Source organism: Mustelus asterias, chromosome 2 (genome assembly GCF_964213995.1).
Source record: "Mustelus asterias chromosome 2, sMusAst1.hap1.1, whole genome shotgun sequence".
NCBI lineage: Eukaryota > Metazoa > Chordata > Chondrichthyes > Carcharhiniformes > Triakidae > Mustelus > Mustelus asterias.
The window spans coordinates 75,628,977-75,651,235 of record NC_135802.1 but is presented as its reverse complement, the minus strand read 5'-3'; the positions used below and the strand labels follow the sequence as shown (position 1 = coordinate 75,651,235).

Below are 22,259 nucleotides of genomic sequence, written 5' to 3'. Positions count from 1 at the left end.
TATCATGTTGAACGCCACTTGGAAGATGCACTGAGGGTGGCATAGCATGGGCAGAATGTACTCTGGGTGAAAAACTTCAGTGTTCACCACCAAGAGTGGCTCAATAACATCACCACAGACCAAGCTGGCCTGGTCCTAAAAGACATAGCTACTCTACTGTGTCTGCAGCAAGTGGGGAAGGAACCAACAAGTTGGAAAAACATACTTGACCTCATCCTCAAAAGGTTGCCTGCTGCAGATGCATCTGTCCTTAACAGTATTGGAAGGAATGACCACCTCAGTCCTTGTGGAGATAAAGTCCCATCTTCACGTTGAGGACACCCTCTCTGTTGTGTGGCACTACCATCGTGCTAAATGGAGTAGACTTTGGACAGATGTAGCAACTCAAAACTGGTCATGCGTGAGGTGCTGTGGGACATCAGCAGCAGAATTGTCCTCGAGCACAATCTGTACCCTGATGGCCTGCTATATTCCTCACTCTACTATTACCACCAAGCCAGGGGACCAACCCTGGTTTAATGAAGGTTGCAAGAGGGTGTTCCAGGAGCAACATCAGACCTAAAGATCAGTTACCAACCTGGTGAAGTTACAACACGGGACTACTTGAGTGCCAAACATCATAAGCAGCAAGTAATAGACAGAGCTAAGCAATGTGGAAAACTGCCCAGGTTTGTCCTTTCCATAAAAAGCAGGACAAATCTAACCCGACCAAATACCACCTATCCATCTACTCTCGATCATCAGCAAAGCGATGGAATGTGTTATTGACAGTGCTATCAAGTGACACTTACTCAGCGGTAACCCATTCACTGACACTCAATTTGGGTTCTGCCAGGGCCACTCATCTCCTGACCTCATTACAGCCTTAGGTCAAACATGGACAAAAGATCTGAACTCCAGAGGTGAGGTGAGAGTGACTACCCTTGACATCAAGGCAACATTTGATCAAGTGTGGCATCAAGGAGCCCTAGCAAAACTGGAGTCAGTGGAAATCGAAACTCTCCACTAGTTGCAGTCATACTTAGCACAAATGAAACTGGTTGTGGTTATTGGAGGTCAATCATCTCTGTTCTAGGACACCACTGCAGGAGTGCCCAATTATCTTCAGCTGCTACATTGATGGTCCATCCTCCATCATAACGTTAGAAGTGTGGATGTTCATTGATGGCTGCACAATGTTCGGCACTATTTGCAACTCCTCGGATACTGAAACACTCCATGCCCGTATGCAGCAAGACTTGGACAACATTCAGGCTTGGGCTGGGAAGTGACCAGTAACATTCGTGCCAGGCAATGATCATTGTCAACATGAGACAATTCAATTGAATGGCTTTGCCATAATTTAATTCCACATTATCAACATCCTGGGGCATACCATGGATCAGAAATTGAACTAGACCAGCCATACTTATCTGGCCACAAGAACTGATCAGGGGCTAGGAATTTAGGAGAGAATAACTTGCCTCCTGACTCCCCAAAGCTTCCCATCATATACTGGGCAACAGTCAGGACTGTGACGAAATACTCTCCATTTGCCTGAGTGCAACTTCAACAATACTCAAACAGCTCAACCCCATCCAGGACAAAGTAGCCTGCTGATTGGCACCCCATCCACCACATTCAATATCCACTCTCTTCACCACCACCCCTTCTATCATCAATGCAAAGTGGCAGCAGTGTCTACCATCTACAAGATTCATTGCAGGAACTTGCCAAGGCTCGTTCAGCAGCATCTTCCAAACCTGCAACTGTTACCACCTAGAACGACAAGGAGAGCAGATGCATGGGAACACCACCTGGAAAGTTCCCGTCCAAGCCACGTGCCATCCTGACTTGGGACTGTCGCCATTTCTTCATAGTTGCCATTTCAAAATCCAGGAACTCCGTCACTTACAGCATGGTGGGTGTACCTACATTACATGGATTATGGTGGTTCAAGAAGTAACGTCATCGCCACCTACTTGAGGGCAATTGGGAATGGGAAATAAATGCTCGCCTTGCAGTGATTCCCAACATTCCCTGAAAGAATAACTCTGGAGAACAACCCTTTCCTCTAGTCCAGGGGTCTCCAAACTACGGCCTGCGGGCCACATCCGGCCCGCAGCGGGCAGCTTCCGGATCGGAGTTTGGAGACCCCTGCTCTAGTCTGAAGAGCAATTATTCATAGCTTTCTATCATTTAAGCAAGACAGCAGGATATGGCAATATTACACCAGAATTTATTAAACACCTGGGGCCCTGAGCTCTTGCCCGGCTGACCTGCTTTCACATGATGGTCATAAATTCCAACACCATTCCAAAGAAATGGTGGACAGCATAAGTCATCACCATACCAAAACCCAGGAAAGGCCCCATATTTGCAGCTAGCTACTGTCCAATCTCGCTCCTATCAGGCCCTTACAAAATCCTTGAAAACCTCCTCCTTCAGCGCATGTCCCCAATCATAGAAGCCCTTGGCATCGACCAAGCTGGTTCCCGCAGGGGAACAGGTACTGGCCCTTACCACTTGTATTGAAAACAGCTTTCAGAAAAACCTGGAGACAGTTGCTGTGTTCCTTGACCTCACAGCCCTTTATGGCATTGTTTGGCTCACTCGCCTCCACTAGAAGCCATCACCCCGGGCAACTAAAAGCATTTGGAACATGATTGTTGAAAAATCTAAGATTCAGAGTTCTCCTGACAGGCAAAAAGTACATGGAAAAGGCAAACCAATGGACTCCACTAAGGCTCAGTACTGGCTTCAACCCTGCTCAACCTAACACAAATGATCTTCCAAAAACTAACTCCTGAAAATTCATATATGCCGACGACATGCATCTCATAACTCAAACCCTCAAATTCGACACCTTGGACCAGACCCTAAATGAGGTCTTGTCAAAACCTGAACAGAAGTGCAGCACATGGCAACTCGAGCCAAACCCAGCAAAATCAGTATCCAGCTTATTCTATCTTCACGATGCAAAAGATAGTAAAGAGCTCAACATCCAAATAAATGGCTCCAAGTTTAAGCACGATCCAACTCAATCATACCTCGGAGTGACCTTAGAGAGGACACTGACCTTCTGGGAACACCCAAAGAAAACTGCAGCCAAAGTCAAGTCCAGAAACAACTTGATTGACAAACTAGCCGGCTCAACATTGGGTGCTGCTATCACCACCTTCTGAACCTCCGCACTCACGCACTCATACTCAGTAGCAGAAAGAGTTGACACTCAGCTGAATGCTACCATGCGTATTATTACTGGAACACTACCATTCCCTTGGCTTCCTATCCTGGCAAACATCACTCCTCCACATATCCGCTGACTTGCAACAACCCAAAATGATAGAAAAGGTTCATAATGAATCCCATCTGCCACTTCATGCTGATCTATTCAGCCCACCCAATGTACGATTCCCATCAAGAAAGCCAATCTGGAAAAACCCTCCCACACAGGACTTGAGCGCAAATTCCACCTGGACAAATGAATGGGAATCATTGGACATGACAAACAAGTAGCTGGTCTCAAACCCAACCCAACAGCTGCCTAGTTTCAACCTTCCAAGGAAAGAGTGGTCCACCCTCAACAGACTCAGGACTGGCCAAGGCTCCTGCTTGGTCAACCTCCACAGATGGGGCATTAGTGCCAGCCCCTGTCAATTTCTGGTGCGGACCTGGCAGTGCCGGAAATCCGGCGGCCGGAGACTTGCGGAGGCCATGGCACCCACGAAGAGCCCGCTAAATGGCCTTCGCATGAGTCTCCTGGTCTGTTGCGCTGCTAAAGCTGGGAGAATTGCCCCCTTCAACTTTATAAACAAATCTTTTGTATGGCATTTTACCAAATGCCTTTTGAAAGTCCTATGTGCAACTTCAACTGCACCACCCTTATCAACCCTCTATTATTTTATAAAAGAATTCAAGTTAGTCAAGCACCATTTAACTTTAATATACCACTGCTATTCATTACCAGCCAGTACTGTCCAAAATGCCAGTTAATTTTGGTCTGGATTATTGTGTCTAGTCATTTTCTAACAGGTCTGGGTGGTCAGTAATTGCCAGTCTTATTCCTTTCCCCAGTTTTTGAATAAGTTTGCAATTCTTTATTCATGTGATTGATACCCATTGACAGACTGGTCAAACCCCCAGCTATTTCCTTGTTAAAAAGCATCGAACTTAGATTTTGCATTAATGATATCCTTGTTGACTTTCTTGAACAAAATCAAAAATGAGACAATATTTAGACATGTAAGATTTTAAAAAAGTGACCGTAGGTATTTCATAACTATTCTGGTGCTTCAGTATTATCTTGTTTGCTTTCTGTGTAATAAACTTTTTAATCTTTTCAAGGGAGTTTAATTTTTCCTCTCTCCATAGCCAGTCAGTTCGTTGTGGTCAACCTGGGACCATTCACTGTAGTAACGTGTGTGATAATCTCCTAAATTGTGGAAAGCATACATGTGCCCAGGTATGCCATGCAGGGAAGTGCCAGCCTTGTCCGCTTACTGTTCAGCAAGGTAAGTAGCCAGGGTCTTTATTCCTGACGAACAAATTCTGATTGTTAGCTAGCAGATTTTGCTGAGCTGATTTTGCTCTCTCAAATAGCAGTCGTTATTATAGCGGAGAATTTAGTTAAAGTTGCAACTACTATTATAAAAATCATGTCAGGCTGCATTAATTAAAAAGGTTTGAGTAAATCTAATGTTACTATTAGAAGCAATTTTTTGTGGACATTTATGAAGGCTGATTTGGCATTTTTAATTTAATAGCATCTTAAATACGAAGGTTGATGAGGAGTAACTTGCATCTAAGAAGCTAGACTTTAATAGTTACTTTCACAATCCTGTTGGTAAACTTTCTTTTGGATTAGTTTTTTAAAAATTCAAAAAAGTAGCATGATAAGAAGTTTGCTCAATATATTCAATATGCAGTATGCTTACTAAAGTTGCTCAGTATAAATTCATTTTATACATTACTGATGTGAGTGAGGTTTCTAAACAATTTCTTGTGACTTAATTTATTTTTATAGGATTTCCACGGGATAATTCTGTTAACACTGGCTGTGGGAAGTGGACATTTTTCAGCTGTTAGTGTGGCAGAGAAGCCATGGGGTTTTGTTAGCACAGACATTATATAAGGAAGTAATGCCAGAGAATTATGTTGTTTGAAAAGGGAGATTGTAGAAGTTTAGAGAACTATAAACCAGTTGGCTTAATGTCAATGATAGGTAAGGTCATTTTGCTCAAAAATGTAATTGTATAACATCTTAATACCAAAAACTAAATAGGCAGCAGAGAAGGGACAGGAATGGTTGTTGCAGGTTCCAGGGTTTAGATGTTTCAGTAAGTGCAGGGAAGGTGGTAAAAGAGGGGGAGGTGTGGCATTGTTAGCCAAGGACAGCATTACGGTGGCAGAAAGGACATTTGATGAGGACCCGTCTACTGAGGTAGTTTGGGCTGAGGTTAGAAACAGGAAAGGAGAGGTCACCCTGTTGGGAGTTTTTTATAGATCTCCGTAAAGTTCCAGAGATGTAGAGGAAAGGATTGCAAAGATGATTCTGGATAGGGGCGAAAGTGATGTGGAAATGCCGGCGTTGGACTGGGGTAAACACAGTAAGGAGTCTAACAACAACAGGTTAAAGTCCAACAGGTTTATTTGGTTTGCTAGTAAATAAACCTGTTGGACTTTAACCTGGTGTTGTTAGACTCCTTACGGAGCAAAAGTAACAGGGTAGTTGTTATGGGGGACTTTAACTTTACAAGTATTGACTGGAAAAGCTATAGTTCGAGTACTTTGGAGGGGTCAGTTTTTGTCCAATGTGTGCAGGAAGGCTTCCTGACACAGTATGTAGAAAGACCAACAAGAGGCGAGGCCACATTGGATTTGGTACTGCGTAATGAACCAGGCCAGGTGTTAGATTTGGAGGTAGCTGAGCACTTTGGTGATAGTGACCACAATTTGATTACGTTTACCGTAGCAATGGAAAGGGATAGGTATATACCGAAGGGCAAGAGTTATAGCTGGGGGAAAGGAAATTATGACGCGATTAGGCGAGATTTAGGTGGCATAGGTTGTGGAAGGAAACTGTAGGGGATGGGCACAATTGTAATGCGGAGCTTGTTCAAGGAACAGCTACTACCCGTCCTCGATAAATATGTACCTGTCAGGCAGGGAGGAAGCAGTCGTGTGAGGGAACCGTGGTTTACTAAAGAGGTTGAATCTCTTGTGAAGAGGAAGAAGGAGACTTACGTTAAGATGAGACGTGAAGGCTCAGTTAGGGCGCTTGAGAGTTACAAGTTAGCCAGGAAGGGCCTAAAGAAAGAGTTAAGAAGAGCCAGGAGGGGACATGAGAAGTCTTTGGCGGGTAGGATCAAGGAAAACCCTAAAGCTTTCTATTAGGTATGTCAGGAGTAAAAGAATGACTAGGGTAAGATTAGGGCCAGTCAAGGACAGTAGTGGGAAGTTGTGCGTGGAGTCTGAAGAGATAGGAGAGGCACTAAATGAATATTTTTCGTCGGTATTCACACAGGAGGGGGGCAGTGTTGTCGAGGGGAGTACTGAGATGCAGGCTGTTGGACTGGATGGGATTGAGGTTCATAAGGAGGAGGCGTTAGCAATTCTGGAAAGGGTAAAAATAGATAAGTCCCCTGGGCCGGATGGGATTTATCCTAGGATTCTCTGGGAAGCTAGAGAGGAGATTGCAGAGCCTTTGTCTTTGATCTTTGTGTCGTCATTGTCTACAGGAACAGTGCCAGAAGACTGGAGGATAGCAAATGTTGTCCCCTTGTTCAAGAAGGGGAGTAGGGGCGACCCTGGTAAATATAGACCGGTGAGCCTTACTTCTGTTGTGGGCAAAGTTTTGGAAAGGATTATAAGAGATAGGATTTATAATCATCTAGAAAGGAACAATTTGATTAGGGATAGTCAATACGGTTTTGTGAAGGATAGGTCGTGCCTCACAAATCTTATTGAGTTCTTTGAGAAGGTGACCAAAGAGGTGGATGAGGGTAAAGCGGTTGATGTGGTGTATATGGATTTCAGCAAAGCGTTTGATAAGGTTCCCCATGGTAAGCTATTGCAGAAAATACGGACACATGGGATTGAAGGTGATTTAGTGGTTTGGATCAGGAATTGGCTAGCTGTAAGAAAACAGAGGGTGGTAGTTGATGGGAAATATTCATCCTGGAGTTCAGTTACTAGTGGTGTACCGCAGGGATCTGTTTTGGGGCCACTGCTGTTTGTCATTTTTTATTAATGACCTGGATGAGGGCGTAGAAGGATGGATTAGTAAATTTGCGGATGACACTAAAGTCGGTGGAGTTGTAGACAGTGTGGAGGGAAGTGGCAGGTTACAGAGGGACATAGATAAGCTGCAGAGCTGGGCTGAGAGGTGGCAAATGGAGTTTAATGCGGAAAAGTTTGAGGTGATTCACTTTGGAAGGAATAACAGGAATACAGAGTACTGGGCTAATGGTAAGATACTTGGTAGTGTGGATGAACAGAGGGATCTGGGTGTCCATGTGCATAGATCCCTGAAAGTTGGCACCCAGGTTGATAGGGTTGTTAAGAAGGCGTACGGTGTGTTAGCTTTTATTGGTAGAGGGATTGCGTTTCGGAGTCAGGAGGTCATGCTGCAACTGTACAAAACTCTGGAGCGGCCGCACTGGGAGTATTGCATACAGTTCTGGACGCCGTATTATAGGAAAGATGTGGAAGTGTTGGAAAGGGCGCAGAGGAGATTTACCAGGATGTTGCCTGGTACGGTGGGAAGATGGTATGAGGAAAGGCTGAGGGACTTGAGGTTGTTTTCGTTCGAGAGAAGAAGGTTAAGAGGTGACTTAATAGAAGCATACAAGATGATTATAGGATTAGATAGGGTGGATAGTGAGAGCCTTTTTCCTCGGAGGGTGATGGCTAACACGAGGGGACATAGCTTTAAATTGAGGGGTGAGAGATATCGGACAGATGTTAGAGGTAGGTTCTTTACTCCGAGTAGTAAGGGCGTGGAATGCCCTGCCCAGCAGTAGTAGACTCGTCAACATTAAGAGCATTCAAATGGTTATTGGATAAACATATGGATGATATTGGAATAGTGTAGATTAGAGGGGCTTTATATTGGTTTCACAGGTCGGCGCAACATCGAGGGCCGAAGGGCCTGTACTGCGCTGTAATGTTCTATGTAATACTGAACCAATTACATTGAATGATTCCAGCATAGAAGGAGGTTACTCTCTCACTGTTTTGTCAGTGCCAGCTGTCTGCCAGAGCAGTTCACCTTGTGCCATTCTCCTGCCTTTTCCCTGACGTCCTACAGTTCCTTCCTCTTTATAATCCAATTCTTTCTTCAAAGCCATGAGTGAATCTACCTGCACCACATTGTCGGGCACTGTATCCCTGTCCCGAACCACACAATGCATTTACAAAAAAGATTTTCCTCATGTCACTTTTGCTTTTTTACCAATTACCTTATATCTGTGCCCTCTGGTTCTTGATCCTTTTTAAAAATATTCATTCGTGGAATGAGGGATGTGAACCCTTCTGCCAATGGGAACGTTTCTTGCTTTCTTTCTGTCTCTGGCGCCTCATGATTTTTAATACCTCTATCAAATCTCCTTTCAACTTTTTCTTTTGGAAAAGTTCTCCAATCTATCAATACAAGTAAAGTTCTTCGTCCTTGGAACCGTTCTTATGAATCTTTTTTATACCCTCCCTAATGCCTGCAGATCCTTCCTATAGTGCCCAGAACAGGACACAATACTCCAATTGAGGTTGAATCCATGATTTATCCATGTTCATCATAAATTCCTTACTTTTGCACCTATGCCCAATTTCTAAAGCCCAGGAACTTGTATGATTTTTCAACTGCTCTCCTAGTGTGTCCTGACAACATCAATGATTTGTGCACATATGAACCAAAGTCTAGGTCAGCAGACTTTGGTCAAGGCATTGCCTTGGGGACTGTTCCCCCATGCTTTTGTTTAGTTGGGAAAAGGCATAATGCCTGTTCCTTCTGTCTGAAAAGGACAGAGCCCTGTTTGTGATATATAGCCTCTAGCATACACAAGTGAGCCACACTGCGAGCCCGACTGGTAATCTTAAATTGGTTGTCAGTGTAATTCTTAGCAGAATCAAAACTGTTTGTCCAATTGCAGGATCACATCTTATGTTGAACACCATGGTTTGAGTTTTGCGCACAGGGTCTGGTTGGGTTTACTTAGTACATTATCTGTTGCAAACAGCTGAAAGCACCTGCTGTTTATTATCCACCAGTCATTTGGATGTACAGCCTACATACCTAGCATCTCACTGACACTGAAATTCATATATCTCATTACTTTTTTGTGTGATAGGTGGAACATCATTTTGGCATGACGGCAGCATCCTGTTAGTGGAGAATACCTCTCATGTTGCTACTGCATTGTAACACAGTGAAACGGCTTGATTCACAAATTTTTTGTCCTTTTTCCATAGCCAATCTAAAGGTAGTGATGCGTTAATCACTGTCCCCTAAATATTCTCCAGCTGACACTTGATCCATTTGGCCTATCTCATTTCCAGGAACCAGGCCGAGCAGTGCCCCCTTTCTCATTGGGCCGGAAAGAGTGATGTAGAAAATTCTCTTCAGCACGCTCTGGAAACTTCTGCCCTTTTCTGCCTTTAACGCAACCACTATCCAAGTCTATATTAGGATAAATGAAGTGCCCGTTTTTGCACTTTCCAATTTCCTTGCAGATTTTTTCCCCTACATCTTTCACACCAGTTGGTGGTCTATTGAATACACTGAGCGTCTTCGAAAAATTATTTCATGGGGTGTGGGCGTCACTGGCAAGGCCAGCATTTTTTGCCCATCCTTAATTGCCCTTGAGCTGAGTGGCTTCCCAGGCCATTTCAGAGGGCAGTGACGAGTCAACCACATTGCTTGTGTCAGATAAGGATGGCAGATTTTCATCTCCAAAGGACATCAGTGTAGCAGATGGGTTTTTATGAAGATCAATGATTCATGGTCTGAGATTAACTTTCAATTCCACATTTTATTTATTAAATTCCACCAGCTGATATGGGAACGTGTGTCCCCAGGGCATTAACCCAGGCCTCTGAATGACTAGACCAGTAACATTGCCACTACATCACTGTGATCCCTAATATTATGGTGCCTTTATTGTTTCTTAACTCTAGCCAAATATATTCTGTCCTTGACGCCTCTGAGACACCTTCGCTTTCCAACACTCTTCTTTTCTCCTTAATCAAAACTGCTAGCCCATCTCCATTTTTTTCCTTCTCTTTGCTTAGTACCTTGAATCCAGGAATATTTGATACCCCGTCCAACCCCTTAGGCCAGGTCTCCATTATCACGCAATATACCATGTTGCTATCTGTGCTTGCAGATCACCAAACTTTTTCACCACATTCCACATATTTGTACAGTGGCCCTAAATTAGACTTCATTATAGTCCTTCACTCTGACTCCACCCAATAGCCTACCATTTCCTACCCACGTGTCATCTGCCCCTCCTAATTCCTTGTGTGCCTTCATATTTCTCTCCTGGCTATTATTTCCTGGTTCCTACATTCCTGCCAAGTTAGTTTAATGCCAGTAACATGAGCAAATCACCCCATGTGGAAATTGGTCCCGGCTCTGTTTATGTGCAACATGTCTGGCCTGAACCGGTCCCATCCCTGCCCCAAAACTGGCCCCAATGTCCCAGAAATCTAAAGCCTTCCTCCTTCACCATCTTCCAACCGCACATTTATCCTCCTATTTCTGTGATATCTTGTGTGATCTGGCTATGGCTGTACACCCCAGATGAATCATTACTCACTGATTGGAGATTAAGATGCACACAGGGGCCCTCCTGCACTACCTGCCTGGTCATCTTTGACTACACGGTAGTTTCCCATACTCTCTCTCTCCCTGCTTTTCTTTGAAGCTGAAACAGAATAGATTGGGAATCGCATGGAATCGGTAATGGAATAAATATCAAGCTGGCTACAAAACAACAAAGTGCAGAAGTTAAGGGTAGCTACTCCAACAAAGGTATAAAATTGGTGTTCTATGTACTGATGAGACTAGATGAAGAAGGGATGCTCTTGTGGTGTTTTAACGCTGAGATAACCAAGTTGGTCCAAATGGCCTGCTTCTATAATGAAGATGTGATGTGATTCAATTCTTTGGCTATTTTAACTTTCCCTCTACATCGTGAAACTGCTCAAATACAGTAATCTAGTATCATGATAATCTGTTGACTCAGAAAAATGCCTAAAATATGTCATCAAATGATTAGGTCTATTTTCTTTGCCTCTCTAGCCTGCTATTGTGGAGTTACCTCTCGAGAAGTTCTGTGTGGAACAGATAAAGAAGAATATGATGGCATCGGCTATTTTTCTTGTCAGAAACCTTGTGACAGGTGAATTGAGACACAGATGTACACTGTGGCCTTTTACTGAGCGTTGTAGATATCCGTGACGTAGCACTTGGAGTCAGTCAGAAAATATACCGTTGAGCTCTGACGAAGGGTCATCCAGACTCGAAACATTAGCTCTATTCTCTCCCCACAGATGCTGTCAAACCTACTGAGATTTTCCAACATTTTCTGTTTTTGTTTCAGATTCCAGCATCTGCAGTCTTTTGCTTTTATATTAATATACTGTTGCATACTGTGCACCCCTAATAAAAGTTGTTTTGCTAAGTGAAGCTAGCAATCTCTTTCTCTGCTTCCAAGAATTAGGATTCTCTTACTGCGTGTTCCTTCTTGCCTTGCTTAAGTCTAAATGTGTGTGTCTTGCTCTTGCTTTTTATTTCTCTCTCTGCTTTTTTGCTTTTTTCTAATCCCTGTTATTCTGTGTTTAGCCCCTGTCTGTGGATCCCCTTAGCATTTGTCTTATCCCCAATTTTCTGTTGTTATTTCTCCCACTAGCCTTGCTGCTAAAATGCAGTTAAAAACAAAATAAACACCGTCTGGTGTGTCCAGTACCTATCCGTTTTTTTCTCCCTCACAGAATGGATGTATTTTCAAATCAACCCAATCTCTACCTGAAACAAAGTAGAAGGTTCCTTCATTGGAGGAGGATTGCAAGTGTGCATGTTGTTGATTATATTAGTATTTTTCAAATTTCTTGGAGCTCGGACTAAACAGTTAATTCTTAGAACCTTTTGCTATCCTCTTGCTTAGGATATTGTTAAGTTTTTTAAAACGTGCCTTTTATTTTGTGTTGCTTGATCTACATTGATTTCTTTTTCCTTGTTCTTCATCTGTATTGCCTTTTCGGTGAATAAGCATTTGCAATATGATGCAGATTGCAGTGGCATGTGTTGTATGATTTCAGAGAATTCTAAACTTTTTACATCAACAAAATCCTTATGTATCATATTTGTTTGCATTGTGCCTCTGAAAGTCATGCTGCACTATCCAGGTGGGACTGTTGAACTGTGGGGAGAGGAGTGTGGTTTTTTTTGTGTTGTTATGAACATACAAATTTACAAAAAGATGGTCAACCAAAAATCAAAAGATCAAATCTGTCTCGTTCAGACATGTTGCAACTAGATAGCATGTACCCCAACCCCGCCCCCCAGTGTTACCTGCTTGCTTGGAAGAGGCAAAAGAAAAGTATAGCTTACAAAAGAAACATTGGGGAAATTATGACATGATGACGTGCAGGCAGGTTGTGTCAGAATTTTTTAATGGAATTTGGCATGCTTCCTACCTTCCATTTGATTGAAGTTTTGAGCTTGGGAGTAACCTTGATTGGCTGGCTGCAACTTTGGGGATGCGCATTATAAAAGTCGCTGGCCACTCCAATGCGCAATAACAGTGATTGTTGATGTGTTGCTGTTATCAGCAAAGCAAAATCCCAGCTAACTTTTTAAAAAATCCTTGATATATTTGAATACAGCTGGAAATGGGGTCATCACAAAAAATGTGTCTGGTCCACCGCGTTTGAGTAACTCAATTTTATACAATTAGAAGTGACTTTAAAATAAGCTACATGGAACCATTTACATGATTCATTGGTAGTAAATAGAATATTCTTTTGATATTTAAAAATGTTGAAAGATACCTAACAGTGCCCTTGCACCCAATAAACATCAGCTTTGTTTTGTTAACCTCTGAAAACTTGTAAATGGTCACAATGAGCAGTAACTTGCCACAGTGATTAATTTGATTTGAGAGTGGAGTCAGTTTCTAGCATGATTTTTTGCAAAAGATCATGAAAGCTTGATTAATGCTGCAAATTTCTCCATCTTTTGTGCTGGTTTGCCCGATTTTTGGATGAATTACACTGGAAAAACCAAGGCAACCTACTGGAAACTCACCCCAGTTTGTCTGAGAAAGTGAATTGTGATTCCAGAATTAAAATGTTTTCCACAGCAAGAGTGTTAGGATTAAAGTATTCTTTTTTTTCAAATAAAACAAAAGACCACTTGACCATTATGATGACATTAATGTTGACACTGTAAATTTTTTGGGGGCTGGGTTTGTTAATGGGTGGATAAAAGATAACATGGACATTTTTATGTTGAAAATGGGAAAGGCCATACGAAATTTGCTGCCATGGTAAAGTATGGCCAGTGCCAGTATTTGTCACAAGTGGAACTATAGTCAATGTTGCTTGTGTAACCTCATAATTGGGACTACTGTTGAGATGCATCCAGAACATAGCATTTCAGTACAGTCTTTCTAGATATTCCTATGTACGCAACAGCACTGAGGAATAGATTAGTGAATTGTTTGCCTTCCACAATTGGTTCAATCTATGTCACATTGTTATGTTGCCTAATTTGGAAAAATGGGGTATTATTCAATCATATAATGTGCATGAAAGATTTCACTTAACAGAAATCCAGTGAGACATTGGCCCTGATTTTACTGGCACGGCTGCCCGAGGCTCATAAGATCGCGCCTGAGGCCAACGGGGAATGCCGTTCTGCAAGCCTCGCCCACCCTGATTTCGGGCAGCCATGCCTGTAAAATCAGGGCCATTGTGTTGTCAAAGCCTGTTGTAAATAAATACTTTTTTCCACTCTATGATTTTGATTATGAACATCTAATGCTCTGACTACAAATGCCATTCTTGTAAACTTTCAGATTTCTATAGTGTACCTTCAATTTAGAATGTGCGGCGTCATTGTTGTTATCAGTATTAAAAATCATTAGCAAATAACATTCTATAACATGACTGGTGGTGACTTTTACATCCTGTTGTTCACCTTAAAAGTTTCATGGATGCTAAGCATGTTCACTCCCTCAGGAAGCTCAACTGTGGAAACCATAACTGTCTCCAGCTATGCCATCCATCTGCATGTCAGCCATGTCCTCGCCTGCCAAAATTGGTGCACAGTTGCCCTTGTGGGCAGACTCCTTTGTGCAAACTTTTGGAGCTTGGTTACCCTGAGCGTAGGAGCTGCACTGAATCTATACCATCCTGTGGGAAGACTTGTGGCAAACCCCTACCCTGTTGTTCTGATGGTAAGGACAACAGATAGCTTTGATTGTTTTTGAAATAATTTTTTTAAAATTAGATTTTTAAAATTCTCATGTTATTTAATCATTTTGGGGGTTTATTGATTAAACTTTTAAAAATAGATTCACAACTTATGATGAATAAGTAACTCGACAATTCTAATATAACATGTACTGATCATTCTCTGTGACATTTGATAATAGTATTGTTAAAATGTTAACTATATTTTCATAATTTTTCTGTACTCTTAAAATAACTAGGGCTCTCTCTTATTTTCAATATATTGAGATGCATGATATGGAGAAATAACCTATTTCCAAGCTAACTATTAAAGTTTCTAAAGCAAGTAAATCTACCTTGCTGATTCTAACCTATTCTTGTCAGAATTATGTTTGTGTATTAATGGTGCGAAAGAGCAGACCATACTGAGGGTGCAGTTACTATAGGCTTCATGTTTGTTGGCCATTTTGCTTTGTTCAGAGCAACCCTTATTTGGTGCTCAAACGCAGTGTAATAATTAGAAACAAAAAAGTTGCAAATTTGAGATGAAAATGAAAGATGTTGGAAATGCATAGCACGTCAGTGTATATCTGCAAAAAGAAATGATACATTAACAATTCTGATTATGAAACTCTCATCAGAACTGAAAACTTTGGTTAGATGAACAGTTTGGCAAAGCTAGAAAGGAAAGGATGAGAAATAACAGAATCAGGGGGAGGGAGTTAACTTTGTTGGTGATCTGCTAATTGCTTAATTCAAATCATAGAATAGTTACAGCACAGAAAGAGGCCATTAGATGTGTCATGTCTGTGCTGGGTGTCCACAGTAAGAAGTTTAACAACACCAGGTTAAAGTCCAACAGGTTTATTTGGTAGCAAAAGCCACACCTTGTGTGCTGGGTGTCTGCAGGAACAACTCATCTAGTCCTCCTCCCCCTTTTCCCTGTAGCCCTGCAGATAGAAAAATGTTTGATTATGTAGAAATCATTAGTGAGAGCAGAAACGATTCAGAAGATGAAAAGACATAGGAGAGGTCTACAAACAAACTGAGGAAATAGAGAAGATTGAAGAATAGGGAAGGAAACTTCCTGAGGTAGGTTTGGAATGAAATGCTGAAATAAAGGAAAGACTACATCGCAAATACAGACAAATCATAGAATCCATACGGGGGCCATTCGGCCCATCGAGCCTGCACCGACCACAATCCCACCAAGGCCCTACCCCTGTAACCCCCTGTATTTACCCTGCTAATCCCCCTGACACCAAGGGGCAATTTAGCATAGCCAATCCACCTAACCTGCACATCTTCGTACTGTGGGAGGAAACTGGAGCACCCGGAGGAAACCCACGCAGACACGGGGAGAACGTGCAAACTCCACACAGACAGTCACCTGAGCTGGAATTGAACCCGGGTTGCTGGCACTGAGGCAGCAGTGCTAACCACTGTGCCACCGTGTCTCCCACCTGTGTATTGTGAGATGGATGTTATTCCTCTTAAGCACTCCCAGATTTTTTTAAAAGGCTTTTTATTACTACTGGTCATTATTTTTGAACTAGAGAAATGGGAATTACTGTTCCTGTAGCTTGTATTAAGCTTAGTTAAAGCCGTGTTGGCAGCTAGGTGGAGCGTGGGTGATGTGCTGGTGAAATGGCAAACCAAGTCACGTTTGCAAACAAAATACAGATATTTAGAAAATGTGTTCGAATACATATTTGGTATCCTCATTGTTGAAGAGGCTACACCATGAGCAGAAAATACAACATGATATCACTGAATGCAAATAAATAGTATGTGACAGTATGATAAAACTATGAAATACTAAAGCATAGCCAAGAAAGTGGATAGCCTGCTTCCAGGCTAACAGCTTGAAGGAAGTTTGGCTTAGCGACTGAAAACACTTGTTTCGTTATTGCCATTTCTGATGATACTGTATGATTAGTGCCGCTGTCTTTCAACATTATTCAGAAAATTTTCTAGCTACAGGAATTCTGAAGTTTAGCTTCATGGTTAGAACTAACACAGATTGTCTTTAAAATCTAGATTCCATTCATACTTGTAGTAACCTTTGCCATGAAGGTGAATGTGGACCATGTGCTGGAACTTCAACTGTTAGCTGTCGGTGTGGATTTAAAAAGAAGGCAAGAAAAAACATAGATCTCTAGCAAAACGTATTGTATCTACTTTATCTGTTTTATTTCCAGTATTAATGCATTCAAGGCATTGAAGTTACAGTAAGACCAGAACAGCTTCAGGGAGATGTTAAGTGCTTATTCCAGGACTTCAGCTTCCCCCAAGGATTGCTCCCAGGGCTGAGGATTGGGCTGAACTAGTCCTGTAGCTTACTTCTGAGTGCTCCCTGCCTGACTAAATGCCAAGAGCCAAGCCTTTCAACCAGGCTAAGTTCCAAGTGGAAGTCCTATCATGGTGAGAAGATGCATACTGTGGAGTTAAAACAATTCCCAGCACACAAGGAAACCCAGTCTTCAGATTTCCCATCTGAAACTCCATCCAACATCCACTCCATCTACATAACTCCCCAGACTAAATATGCAGAGCATAATTACAATAAATTAGCTACATCAGAAGATAATAAACAGATGATGTCAAATTCTAAAACCGAAAACTTCTTGTATTTGGCACTAATTGTTAGCGTAGCATGTCCCATTAAATAATAGATTCATTCTTAGTCCTTATGGTATGACTAAAGATTTTATACTTTGCCATTTGTAAGTGGTTGTCCAATATCAATGGTTAATATAAGTGCTGTTTACTTATGTTTTCAATGGTTGACGTGTGGAAGAATTTAATTTTGCAGTAATAACTTCAAATTAATTACTCAATCTTGGAAAAAACTTTATAGTTTAAGAAAAATAATTTTGAGCCAAAAATTTCAGCTTGTTTAATAATTGTTGTTAATTCTGCATAGGATGTTCCCTGTGTGAATATCACGAAGGAAGGTAAGCACAGAGGCATTTCCAATTTGTTTTTTAAGGAGTGATTAACATTCAGGTAAAATGTGATAGGACGCTGATTATTTGATGTGTTTAATTTTAATATTTTTGAATTTTTAAAATAGGCCCAATGAAATTTCACACTGTTTTTCTCCTTTTCTTCAGTTTCCCCACACCATATATGATTTTTGAATGATGTCCCAAAAGGCTATTATGAAATATTTCCTACAAGTATTTGACAAATGCTTGTGGGAGCTAACTTGCTTTTGCCCATCCTGTCCCTCTTTGTTGAGAAGTCTTCCCACTGCACAAATGCTGAATTTCAAAATATGCCATATGGAGTGGTTTATAATTAGTCTTTATTTAAGGGCTGAAAAATGAACACTAAAAACACTTGCTTCGATTATTGACTTGTACTGTAATTGTACAATATCTGCACAATACAAAACCTTTGGTTCCCATCAAGCTCTCAAGCGCACCCATTGTCCAGTGATATGTACTGCCTCTGGCATTGATTTTACATCACATTGAGTTTCATTGGCTGCAATAACACTCCAGTTATTAAGTGCGTATCTGGGTTAGGAAAGAATCTCTGCTCTCTCAAAATAGATTCTTTAAGAAGGAGCTAGGATATTAATTGCATGCATCCAAGAACCATGTGCAGATGTGCTTTATGACTGACATTGGTGTTATCACCATTTCAACTCTGGGTCTGCTGATTTTGTATCACATTCCATAGATACGGGTCTGTGATTGCCTCAGCAAAAATACAGCCAGTTTACTCCCAGAACTGTAAATTAGAATTGCAATGTTATATTTAAACTTACCATTGACAATGAAAAATTCTGGAAATTGTTTTTTTATTCTTCTGTTTTATAAGCTACCTATAATGTAAATACTTGTGTAATGTAGGGCATATATTTAAAGCATCATTGTGGATTCTTAAATAGAAGCATTTAATTCTCTTATGTCAAGAACAAGTTTGCTGGGAAGTGGGAAAGAAATTGGCTGTATGTGTGTTTCAATTCTTTGTCAAATGCCGTACAAATATGCAAGCTTGTTTTCTTTTTGACATTATTGGAGATGCTATTGATTTTGGTTTGCTAGACACTGTTACTGAATGCTTGTAGTACCTGTGCAGTTGCATTTCTAAAAGGAGATTGCCCTTTGTGTTGTGATAAGCCTTATGAGCTGCCATGTAATATTGTCACTTAGAATATCCTCTCTTTGCTGTAAATCTCTTATGTAGCAGATCTGCTGTTCTTGTGTGACAAGCGCTGCAATAAGAAGCGTTCTTGTGGCCGCCATAAATGTAATGAAGTTTGTTGTGTGGTAAGTGGAACAAAATGCGTTTGCGGCTTCAGTACTGCACACTTTATTTGTTTAATATGTGTAATGCAGAAATATATTACATTGTGATAATTATCAGCATTTTGATGCATCTATCTAGTTGCATAAATATCTGTCACTCTTTACACTAAAGGACAGTAAATGTAATTTATGACATATTCATTAATCAGCTGAATCATCATTGACAAATTTGCAATGTTAATCCTTCAGTGCAAAATTGTCATGCATTAGCAGGGTTCATTACCATGAACTGTGCCATGACACCAGGTCAAAGTAAAAACAATAGAGCACAATGGGAGTAATCATAGCTTCACAGTACAGAAATAATATCGGAATGACATGATGACATAAACAGGAGCTGGAATAGGATATAAGGCTCTTCATGAAGATCATGGCTGATCTTCTACCTCAACTTCACCTTCCTGCACTATCCTGAGCCCTGTTATTCCCTTAATATTCCAAAATCTGTCAATCTCTATGTTGAATATAGTTAGTGACTGAGCATCCAAAGCTGTTTGGGGTTTAGAATCCTAAAGATTCAAAACTCTTTGAGTAAAGGAATTCTGCGTTAACTTGTTGTGATTCATTTTCAGGGACACCCAGGTCCCTGTAAATGTACTGCATTCTAGCCTATCTGTCATGTTCTTGCTCACTGTCCTGCTGCAGCCTCTTTGCGTCCTTCCATGAACCAATCCTCAATCCGTGCTAATATACAGGTAGAATATCCTTTATTCATGCATCCAAAAACCAAACTTTTTTTCAAATATTTAGCAGTTAATTTGTATGTTAATAAAACAATGTAATATTATATAGCAGGTTCAGTAAGTGTTGTCAGGTAAGAAGTAGGGTGTGTGAGAGTTGGAAAATGGAGAAACAACCTAATATTTGTTGACTATACCTAGTTTAGGCTGTTAGAATGTATATAGGCCTCTGGTATATATGGTAGATCCAAAAATATCAGAATACTGTACCGCAGTTGACCCAGGGTTTCGGCTAAAGATATTTGACCTATACTATCCACAATCCTGTGAGGCCTTGTTTTGTGTAATAACCTCTCATGTGGCACCCTCTTGAATGTTTTTTGAAAATCCAAATACAATACATCCACTGGTTCCCATTCATTGATCCACGTAATGACATTCTTAAAAACTGTTCAACAGCTCTGTTGTTAACAATTTCCCTTTCGTAAATCCGTGTTGGCTCTGTTCAATCATACTGTGAATTTCTAAGTCCCTTATAATAGATTCTCACATTTTGCCTACAGCTGACGTTGGGTTACAAACATATGAATTAAGAGCAGGAGGAAGCCATTCGGCTCTTTGAACCTGTTCCACCTTTTACAACCTCCCCTCTGGTTCTCAACCCCGACTCTTTGCAATTTCCCCTCTGGCTCTTAGCTCCCACTCTTTTTTCAGATGTTCTCTGTTAGTAATTTCTTCTTTGAGTTTAATAGTTTTGTCGTGGTTGTTGATGTTGCGGAGTATCTATGCTCTATTTGTTATCCATTTTTTTTAGTAGTTACAACTAACATATCGACCCCTCACTTCATTTTGCACCTATAACAATTTTAAAATGCTAGGTGTTCCTGAAATCAAGCAACATGTTACAATATGCAGAATTCCTCCACTAGACAACATTTAAACTCTTAAGACATCAGAGGTTGTTCAGTTAGAGCAATTTGACTTTCTGGCCTTTAAGGTGCAGCCAGTACCCAACTTGCACTTGACTTTGCTCATTCTATACCAGCTTATCACAATTTCCTCTGCTTCCCAAAATAGTCTTCCTGCATTTTCTGCACCTCTGCTATTTTAGTGCTACTTTCTACATCTCACTTATTGCTCCCTGGTTCATGGAATACCACAACAGACCCACTAATATTTCCATAAAGGCAATAATTGAATCTCTAAGCTTAGCAAGTGTTTGAGTAGTATTTTGAATGACAGGATGTGAGCCAATCAGATTTTTAGAATAACTGAGAGACTGTTATGCTTAGTGTATTATAACTTGTTACTTTCATTATTTTTAGGATACTGAGCATAAGTGTCTCCTTCTCTGTGGACGCAAGCTTAACTGTGGGCAGCACAAGTGTGAAGAGCCTTGCCATCGTGGAAACTGTCAGAATTGCTGGCAAAGTAGTACGTGGAAAGTCATAAAATTTGGTTGCATAGTAATTTGACTTGGTATTCATAAGTTTTTAAATAAGTGAGCTTTTAAATCTACTGCACCACAACATCTGTAACATTTCCTTGTGAATCAGAAGCAAATCTCATGGCTGAAGAAAGTATCATTGGATTGGGGTAGCAATCTCCAGTTTGCCTTAAATAGTGAAACCCCTTTCAGTTACTGTTTAGCTGATCTATATCTTATAAGTGGAAAATAAATTAATGTTTAGGATTAATTATGTACATTGTAGTTAGTGTGAGGACAGAAGAAGCCCTATAGACAAGTCTCAAAATTATCTTATGTGTGCCCAAGAATGCTTCTCTGCTCCCTACAAGGGAAGTTGAGATGCCTCCTACCCTGACCCTCACAAAATCTATTCCTGAGATTTTCCTGGAAGCCAGTGGGCAGCCAAGAGGAATCTGACTTTGCCTGTCAGAAAGAGCTCTGCACTTGTTACAGGGGTGAAGTGGATGGACAGCATTTAAATGAGGTTCAGTGGTTAAAATTGACATGCTCTCCTGCTACCTTATCAAGCTGGAAGTGAATTCCCACTGGAAACCTGCTTTGATGTTAAATTTGCCTGAGAACTCTCTCTCTCTCCCCTTCCCCTCCCCTCCCCTTTTCCTAGCCCACTTTATTAGTACAACAGTCATTGCCTCCATGTAAGCAATAGGTTCCCAGTATATGGCAACACAGATTGCTGTAATCTAGATTTTAAAATTCTTTCAACATTTGCTGTTTTAGGTTTCGATGAACTAACATGTCATTGTGGCAAATCGGTAATCTACCCTCCAGTACCATGTGGCACCAGACCTCCAGAATGCAAAAACCCCTGCATCAGGGATCATGAATGTGATCATCCAGGTAAGAGAATGGCTCTGCCAGCTTGTTCGTTAAATCAATTTATTGTAGGAACAGTGATCATAGCATACTTGTTTAAAAATGCAAAGTTCAATTTAGCAACTTAAATTTGCAGAGGATGTTAAAGAAAGGGAAACTAAAGACCTACAGAATAACTTGGGATTGGAAATGGGACTGAGAAATCGCATTCTCTTGGGGACTTCAGGCTTCCCAACTTGAACTGCGAGCAATTATTGGAACAACGACAAATGAAGCTTGGTATGAGCAGGTGTAAAGTATTGCAAGTAGGAAGAAAAATGAGTGACTCATGGCAGGATTTACTCAGTTAATGGTCGGGCGTTGGGGAGAGTTACAGAACAAAGAGATCTAGGGGTACATGTTCGTAGCTCCTTGAAAGTGGAGTCACAGGTGAACAGAGTGCTGAAGAAGGCATTCGGCATGCTTGGTTTCATCGGTCAGAACATTGAATACAGGAGTTGGAACGTCTTGTTGAAGTTG

The 22,259-nt window shown here is 41.1% G+C and overlaps 1 protein-coding gene across 2 annotated transcripts in view; it reads left to right on the top strand.

The window, feature by feature from the left end:
• The window catches only part of nfx1 (nuclear transcription factor, X-box binding 1), an 80,510-nt gene that overhangs the window by 19,813 nt on the left and 38,438 nt on the right, over positions 1-22,259 (top strand). Inside the window, exons 7-14 of one of the 2 annotated variants that reach the window (XM_078237523.1) lie at positions 4,354-4,493; positions 11,282-11,381; positions 14,224-14,441; positions 16,477-16,574; positions 17,363-17,393; positions 18,637-18,719; positions 20,764-20,872; positions 21,645-21,764. In XM_078237523.1, coding sequence (XP_078093649.1) covers positions 4,354-4,493; positions 11,282-11,381; positions 14,224-14,441; positions 16,477-16,574; positions 17,363-17,393; positions 18,637-18,719; positions 20,764-20,872; positions 21,645-21,764 — 899 coding nt within the window. The remainder of the gene's footprint in view (positions 1-4,353; positions 4,494-11,281; positions 11,382-14,223; positions 14,442-16,476; positions 16,575-17,362; positions 17,394-18,636; positions 18,720-20,763; positions 20,873-21,644; positions 21,765-22,259) is intronic. The other variant, XM_078237533.1, reaches the window with a different exon arrangement.